At 53.3% G+C, this 8,374-nt stretch overlaps 1 protein-coding gene across 1 annotated transcript; it reads right to left on the bottom strand.

Annotated features, from left to right (window-relative positions):
* Positions 1–226: 226 nt before the first annotated feature.
* KRT74 (keratin 74) lies at positions 227–6,867 on the bottom strand. Its single transcript, XM_021713560.1, has 7 exons — positions 6,397–6,867; positions 5,240–5,454; positions 4,729–4,789; positions 4,144–4,239; positions 3,496–3,660; positions 2,766–2,891; positions 227–451 (listed from the first exon to the last, which is right to left on the bottom strand). The coding sequence occupies exons 1-7, from the start codon at positions 6,865–6,867 to the stop codon at positions 227–229; spliced, it is 1,359 nt and encodes a 452-aa protein (XP_021569235.1).
* Between the last annotated feature and the right edge of the window lie 1,507 nt (positions 6,868–8,374).

Genomic DNA, 8,374 nt, shown 5'->3' on the forward strand with positions numbered 1-8,374 from the left:
GGTCTCTGCGCCCCCTCCCCACCCCACCCCCGACTCTTCCCACAGCACTACCTGTGCTTTGTGGCTCACATCTGATGTCCCCTTGCAAGACGCTGCAGCTGAGCCCACCAAACCACTGCATTCCTTATTTGAGTTGCCGCTGGAGCTGCTGTTCTCCTCTTCCAGCTCTGCCAGCAGCCCCCCACAGCCCCCCACGGCCCCGTCTCGCAGTGTCCCCTTCACCCACTCACCTGCACTCCTCGCCCTCCAGCAGCTTCCGGTAGGTGGCGATCTCCATGTCCAAGGCCAGCTTCAGGCTCATGAGCTCCTGGTACTCACGCAGCATCCGTGCCAGCTCCTCCTTGGCCTGGTGCAGGGCGCCCTCCAGCTCATCCAGCTTGGCCCGGGCATCCCTGAGGGCACAGTCTCCCCGCTGCTCAGCATCGGCGATGGCGGTCTCTAGGTTGGTGCACTGAGAGGCAAAGAACAGAGAGACTATCAAACAGAAAATCATCTGTGGCTCACATGAGCTAAGTGGAGCAACACTCCTATTCTGCAGATAGGGCCCGAGGTAACAACCACTGAGAATTGTAAAGCCAATGCCTGGTCTTTGCTTCTGGTTGTAGACAGATACTTGGAGGTGTTGTCATGGGAAGCCATGGAGGCATTTCAGGAGTGCAAAGACAGAGGTCAATGTCTGCAAAGTTAGGTCGTGCCTGGAGCTGGAGGCCAACAATGTCTAGACTCAAAGACCTCCAGGTCAGGAGAATCAAGCTCGATATCCCAGCCAAGACCCCGTAAGAATCAGACAGTACGCCAAAGCCCCACTGCCGTCAGATTCCTGCTGCAGGACATCTCTGCTGAGGAGGCCCTTTCAACTCGTTAGCACCCTGAGTGTTTCTGGAATCTTCCAGCATTCTGCAGGGAGGGTCTGTCTGAAGGCTCCCACACCTGACCTGAATGGATGAGGGAGCCTTTTCTAAGGGTAGGAGGCTGCTAGTTGGTTATGAATGGATCCAGGATTAGAACCTTCCCTCAGAACAAGAGGTCTCCAATGGGTTACGAATGGATCCAGGATTAGAACCAGGATTAAAACCTTCCCTTAGAGCAAGAGATCCTCTGCTGGTTTTGAATAGATCCAGGATTAGATTAGAACCTTCCCTTAGGGTAGGAGGTATCCAGCTGGTTATGAATGGATCCAGGATTAGAACCTTCCTTTAGCATGAGGTCTCCAGATGGCTGTAAATGGATCCAGGATTAGAACTTTCCCTCAGAACAGGAGGTCTCCAGCTGGTTATGAATGGATCCAGAATTAGAACCTTCCCTTGGAGCAGGAAGTCTCCAGAGGGTTAGGAATGGATCTGGGGTTAAAACCTTCCCTTAGAGTAGGAGGTCTCCAGTGGTTTATGAATGGATCCAGGATTAGAACCTTCTCTTAGCGCAGGAAGTCTCCAACGGGTTAGGAATGGATCCAGGATTAGAACCTTCCCTTATAACAGGAAGTTTCCAGTGAGTTATGAATGGATCCAGGATTAGAACCTTCCATTAGAACAGGAGGCTTCCAGTGAGTTATGAATGAATCCAGGATTAGAACCTTCCCTTAGAGTAGGAAATCTCCAGCGGGTTAGGAATAGATCTGGGATTAGAACCTTCCCTTAGAACAGAAGGTTTCCAGCGGGTTATGAATGGATCCAGAGTTAGAACCTTCCCTTATAGTAGGAGGTCTCCAATGGGTTATGAATGGATCTAGGATTAGAACCTTCCCTTAGAGCAGGAAGTCTCCAGAGAGTTAGGAATGGATCCAGGATTAGAACCCACTTTCCTCTTTCTCTGGCTTTTTCTGTGTTTAACAAATCTTCCCCATGTCCCTGTCAGGCATCCCCCAAATGGGTCCAGGATTAGAACCCAGGAGGATAAGGCCCTATGCTACAGGTGCAGCCCCTGAAATTGGACTCTGGTGAACACACAGGGCATGGTGATGCCTGATACTCACAGAGGGGGAGAACAGTCCTCATGGGAGCCATAAGTCAGCCACATGTAGAGTCTGAAAGCTGACCCATGTTTCCTCACATTGTCTGGAGGGCTGTGGCACTCAGAGGGGACAATGGGCTCAGATCTTTCGGTGGCAATTCTATCACCAGTGGAGCTGACCTGATTCCCCAGGAGTTCACAAGAAGATTCCTCCCGCCTTCAAAATCATCTTCCCACTAATGCAGTGTTTAAAATTGACTGCTCTCAGGAAAGAGAGGACTCCCAGCTAAGATGGGAATGGCACCATGGCACAGGGCAGGGACCCCAAGAGGGCTTCGTCCACTGCCATGTCCCTCGGACATCTCAGTCACGTCCTACTCTGAGGGCAGGAACATAGCATGGCCACAGAGGGGTCTGATGCACACCCCTGCACCGCACACGTGTTCCATGTCCAGTGGGAGGAAGAGGCACCGGGCCTGCCCTCAGAGGGGACACTGACAGGGACATGGGGCAGGTTTGCTGGACACCACATGTCCGAGAAAGAGGAAGCCTGTGTTCTCATCCTGGCTCCGTTTGTAGCCACCTGGGGAAACCTGGGCAAGTCCCTTCCCCTCTGCAGCCCGGCTGCCTCCTCTGTAAACTGGGGAGTCTGAGACTCAGGCTTGAGGCTTCCCCCCACTTCTGAGCAGGGTCCAGCTCTGATGGAAGGGGCACCAAGGCAGGGTGGGGAAGAGGGGCTGTGGCTGGTGGGGACTCCTGCTGGTTCCTAGAGGACACCACCACGCCTCGGGGCTCCTAGTGGGGTCACTGCCCACCTGCTTCCTCACGTTCCCGACCTCACCCCGGATCCTCTGGATGAGCCGGCTCAGCTCCGACATCTCGCCCTTGGTGTGTTTCAGGTCGTCTCCGTGCCGGCTGGCCGCCAGCTGCAGCTCCTGGATCTGGTGTCACAGATAGAAAGTGGGTGATGAACGAGGGAGGGGAGGGCCTGCGGGTGAACCACATCTGCCACCCTTGCTGTCGGTGGGACTCAGAGGCCCTGAAAAGGGTCGCTAGCGTGGGGCCTGGGGAGAGCCCAGGTAAAGGGTTTTCTCCCTGACAGCCTGGAAGGCTTTACCCCAAAGCTCCCCGCCTCAGAACACTCTAGACTTCCACTTCCTTCAGGAAGTCTTCCCACACAGCTCCGGAAGGTACTCAGAGCTCCTCCTTCTCTCACTCCCCCCGAGTCCCAGCCCTCCATGGCGCTTCTCCCTCATGCATGTGACTCCTGTACCCTGCAGCAGTGTGTTTTAGTTTCACAGTGGGAACCCCTCACTTCTTTCCTGCATCAGGGGACTGCCTATCCCTCTCTGTGGGACATGCCCATCCGTGCCAGTTTCCTGATCTACCTTTGATAGCAATCTCTGCCCAAGATTCTTTTTGCCATCGAGCCCTCGGTTGTAACCATTCTTTCATCCAGCACACCCACAAAGACATCTCTCCAATTCCTTCCCAGGAGGGAGGGGCCCATGGGAGAGGGAGACGTGCCCACGGTCCACTGCCCACCTTGGTCTGGTACAGGGCCTCGGCCTCAGCCTTGCTCTTCAGGGCGATCTCCTCATAATGGACGCAGACCTCGGCGATGATGCTGTCCAGGTCCAGGTTCCGGTTGTTGTCCATGGACAGGATGACGGAGGTCTCACTGGCGTGAGTCTGGATCTGGGCAATCTCCTGCATTGAGAGATGGGACAGAGTCAGGATCCTACTGGCCTTCCTCCCCTGCCCCATCAGTCTCCTGGGCCCGTGATTCCTGGCAGAATGGGTCACTGGGAGCCACAGGGCTCAAGCAGAGGGGAGGAGTGCCTGCTGGGGAGTGTCTGTGGGTCTGGGGGAGAGTGCTCCCCATGGGGCAGCAAGCAGAATGGCATTTCCTGCCATTTCCCAGAAGGAAGCAGTCTGTGTGTCAGGAGGACCTCGCTGGCCCATTTTTTCCTGCCTGTGAGCGTGGTCAATGTTGTGTCCAGATCAATTTCCTCCTGTATGTGTGATCTCCAGGGACCAGGGCCCTGTACTTCTGTGGTCTCCTAGAGGAAGGTTTTGCACTTTCTACCAACACATCTTCCATTGTATCCACCCTAAATCTCTCTGGAAGAGTCGAGGGAAGCCCTCAACTGGAAAGCGATGGTAGGGCTGGGGGAAAGGGTGTGTGCTCACCGCATCGTACAGGCACTTGAGGAACTTGATGTCTTTGTCCAGAGAGTCCACTTTGGCCTGAAGTTCCACCTTGCCTGCATAGGCTGCATCTACGTCCTGCCGAGAGGCACCCAGAGCCGTCAGTCAGTACAGCCCTCCACCCACAGCTGTCCTGGCCCTGTCTCCAAAGCCATCCAATTTATTTTTGCCCACCAAGGGAAGCATATGGATGAATAAAGTCACTCGGTATCCATGCTCCCTCACTGAATCTTTGGGATAAGGGAAAGGAGGATGGGGAGGGGCGATGCTGCTCTTCCTGTGTTATGCCAGGAGAAAACAAAGCCCAGAGAGGTAGTATGTTTCCTTAGGTCACACAGAAAGGCCAAGCTGGACCAGAGTTTCCCAGCTCAGACTGGAATGTTCTCCTGTCTGTGTCTATTTCTTGAGTGTGTGTCCTTCCTCTTTGATTCGCCAGAGGCCAGGACTATGATGCCCCTGTTCTCAGGCACCGACGCTGTCCTGGACAACCTGGGTGGAAGTCCTGAGCAAAGCTATCTAGGAGGGGGTGGGAGAGAGACCAAAATCAGAGGCCCCTCTCCCCCTTACCTTCTTGAGCACCACAAACTCGTTCTCAGCTGCTGTGCGCTGGTTAATCTCCACCTCAAACCTGCAAGCAGGGAGAGAAGACGAAAGAGGCCTCAGTTCCCTGAACTAAGGAGGCTCCTCTTCCCACTGGCCAGGCAGATGCTTGGGATGCAGAGTCTCCAGCAGGGTCTCCAGCATGAGCACCAAGAGGCCAGTGGCAGGAGAAAGATGTCCCTGGGTTGTGTGGCTTGCATCCCACTCCCTGCAGCCTAGGAAAGCACCCAGGTGCCTACAGGGCCCCCAAACCAGCAATGGAAACTCTCAGTGAGTCTGCAAGCGGAGAGGACTCCTTCCTACCAACCAGATAGGAAGGGCTCATCAAATGCGGAGGGCCTTCCCCCACCACCAGAGAAGGGGAGATGAGCCCCCAGCCCCCGAGCTTGCTCCCTTTCCTCCTAAAAGTTGGCAGAGGTTTGGTGAGCCCAGAGCCACTGGGAACAAGATGTGTGACCCTTTGGTGGGGCCCACTCACCTCTTCTTGTAGTCCTCCACCAGGTCCCTCATGCTGCGCAGCTCGGAGTCCAGCCTCACCCTGTCCCCAGCCAGCGCCTCCAGCTGCTTCTGTAGGCTGGTGATGTAGCCCTCGAGGATGGGCTCCAGGTTCTTCGTGCAGTTGCTCAGGTCCAGCTGCTGCAGCAGCTCCCACTTGGTTTCTAGAACCTGGTTTTGCTGCTCCAGGAACCGCACCTAGAACCCAAATCGGGACACTCAGAACCACAGTGGATGCTAGCATGCACCATGGACATACACTATTGACTCCCCAGGTCAAATAGATTTGTGTGTGTGTGTGTTTGTGTGTGTGTGTTGGGGTCTCACTCCATTGCCCAGACCTGAGTGCAGTGGCACCATCACAGCTCACCACAGCCTCAACCGCCTGGGCTCAGGAGATCCTTCTGCCTCAGCCTCCTGAGTAGCTGGGACTACAGGCATGTGCCACCACACCTAACTTTTTGATTTCTTATAGAGATAAAGTATTGTTAAGTTGTCTAGACTGGTCTCAAACTCCTCAACCTCCCAAAGTGCAGGGATTATAAGCGTGAGCCACTGCTCCCAGCCCAAATAGATTTTTGTAATGTCATTTTGTTCAAGTCCTGTCCCTGCTCCCTGACATTCCATGCAAACCAGACCCTTCACAAGTGCTCATTCCATAACCTTCTGGACAAGCAATCCCTGGAAACTCAGTGAAGAAGGAGGGTCCACAGCTTTCTTCTGTTGCTTGGCCCTGGTCCCAGATGTCCCTCCTTATGTCTTAGCTAAGTGTTTCTTCTGTACCACAAGCCCTTCCCTCGGAACAGTGCTGGATTCCTTTAGCCCTTTGTGTTCTTTGAAGGCCTGGGGAACCACCCAGGTGTCCTCCGGAAACCCACCTCTTCTTTCTCAAGGTAGGGCCAATCTTACCCAGCTTCCCACCCCTCTCTGAAAAATCCCCAGGGAAGGCAATAAATACATTCAATACATTGCACCCTCTGTCCTGCCAGGCTCACAGATCTGCTGTTTTCTCCCTTATGAGGGAAGCCTTCCTGAGGCCCAGCCATGCCTCCCCATCCACAATGTCCTGTCCACTCCCAGGCAGCAGGTACTTTGCACAGGCCTCGTGGGACAGCCTTCTCCTCTTCCCGTGAGACCCACCTTGTCGATGAAGGAGGCGAACTTATCATTCAGAGCCTTGATCTGCTCCCGCTCCTGGGCGCGCACCTTCTGGATCTCGGGGTCCAGCTCCACGGTGAGGGGCGCCAGGAGGTTTTTGTTGACGGTGACCTGGTGGATGCCCCCAGGTGGGCACATGGAGGGACACACGGGCCCCAGGGCCATGCTACCAAACATGCTGCCAGCAAAGCCACTGGCCCGTCCCCCACCATATCCAGCCCCATGCCCGAAGCCATACCCTCCAGCCCGAAGGCCGCTGACAGCCACATTGAAAGAAACGTGCCGATTCCCTCCGAAGTTGTAGAGGCTCCTACTGCCGAAGCCAGGCCCAGCCCCTCTGCCCGCGGCACGGTGGGAGGACAGGCTGCCCACGGCCTTCCTGGGCACCACCGCCGAGTGCACACTGAAGCTGCCCTTGTTGCCACCGGACTTGACGCTCAGTTGCCGACTCATGGTGGGAAAGGTGGGTCTGACCAAGCCAGGGAGAAGCAGTCGCCCAGGGGCAGAGGACACGCTGATGGGGCGCTCGGAGTGCTGCCTCCTTTTATCCCTGTCGACTCAGGACACCGGAAAAGGGCGTCTCTCCACAATCTCCTTTCCTCTGCAGTAGGGCCAGGGGCCACGGGCAATTTGCAGAGGAGAGATGTCCAAACCCTTTGCAGCTACAAAGCCCTCTGATAGTAGGTGGAATATGCTGCCCTTGCAGACCAGAGTGGTCTAATTTGGGGCTTATCTGTGCTCCCTAATTAGGGACCTGCAGAGTTATCCCCTGCAGAGATCTCCTCGCTTTATTTTTCCAGGACTTCTTTCTTCTTGCTTACCCATTGGCAGGAGGCAGGGGAAGTGCCTGGCATCTGAAAACCCCACGTTTCCTTCCCAAAGAAACCATCTCCCTAACATCTAGCCTTGTTGAGAAGCTGGGGTGTTTATGTCAGAGCAGAGAAGACTTGGAAAGGAGATGATTCTTCTTGGAAGGGTGTCCTCAAAGATCTCGATTCTGTAATGGGGTTGTTTGTTTTTTTCTTTTCAGCACGTTTGAGTTTCTTGTAGATCCAAGATGTTAAGCCTTTGTCAGACCTGGAGTTGGCAAACACTTTTTTCCAGTCTGTAGGATGTCTCCCTGCTCTCTTAATGGTTTCTTTGGCTTTGCAGAAGCTTGTCAGTTTAATGAGGTCCCACTTGTCTATCTTATCTCTTATGGCCTGTGGATTTCGGGTTTTGTTCAGGACTTGGATGCCAGTTCCAATTTCCATGAGGGTATGTCCTTCATTTTCTAAGGTTCTTATTGTTTGAGGTTTTACATTTAGGTCTCTGATCCATTTAGAGTTAATTTTTGTGTATGGGGATAGATAGGGGTCCTGTCTCAATCTTCTGCATGTGGTCAGCCAGTTTTCCCAGCACCATTTACTGAATAGGTTCTCCTCTCCCCAGTGGTAGGTGGTGGAGGCTTTGTCGAAGATGAGTTGGTTGAGAAATTGAGGTTTTGCTTCTGCAATCTCAATTCTATTCCATTGGTCTATATGCCTGTTCCTATATCAGTACCAAGCTGTTTGATTATTGTAGCATTATAGTAAAGTTTGAAGTCTGGTAATGTGATACCACCTGCTTTGTTTTTGTTTTTGTTTTTTGCTGAGGATTGTTCTGTCTATTCTTGGTCATTTGTGTTTCCATATGAATTCCTGTGTTGTTTTTTTCTAATGGGTAAAAGATATGAACAGACACTTCTCAAAGGAAGACATCTGAGCAGCCAACAGACACATGAAGAAATGTTCAACCTCACTAATCATCAGGGAGATGCAAAACAAAACCACACTGAGATACCACCTAACTCCAGTCAGAATGGCAATTATCAATAACTCAAAAAATAACAGTTGATGGAGAGGGTGTGGCGAAAAGGGAACACTTCTACATTGTTGGTGGGAGTGTAAACTAGTGCAACCTCTGTGAAAACAGTATGGCG

This window comes from Carlito syrichta, unplaced genomic scaffold (assembly GCF_000164805.1).
Source record: "Carlito syrichta isolate Samal-C Ts95f unplaced genomic scaffold, Tarsius_syrichta-2.0.1 Scaffold304602, whole genome shotgun sequence".
Classification (NCBI taxonomy): Eukaryota; Metazoa; Chordata; class Mammalia; order Primates; family Tarsiidae; genus Carlito; species Carlito syrichta.

What these genes read in the sequence shown, in the direction of transcription:
- KRT74 (XM_021713560.1), bottom strand. Translation starts at nt 6,867, where the DNA reads ATGAGTCGGCAACTGAGCGTCAAGTCCGGTGGCAACAAGGGCAGCTTC. An exon ending in TCGCCTCCTTCATCGACAAG is followed by an intron (nt 5,455 to 6,396) that starts GTGGGTCTCACG and finishes TTTGGGTTCTAG; the next exon opens with GTGCGGTTCCTGGAGCAGCA. An exon ending in GTGGAGGACTACAAGAAGAG is followed by an intron (nt 4,790 to 5,239) that starts GTGAGTGGGCCC and finishes CCCTGCTTGCAG; the next exon opens with GTTTGAGGTGGAGATTAACC.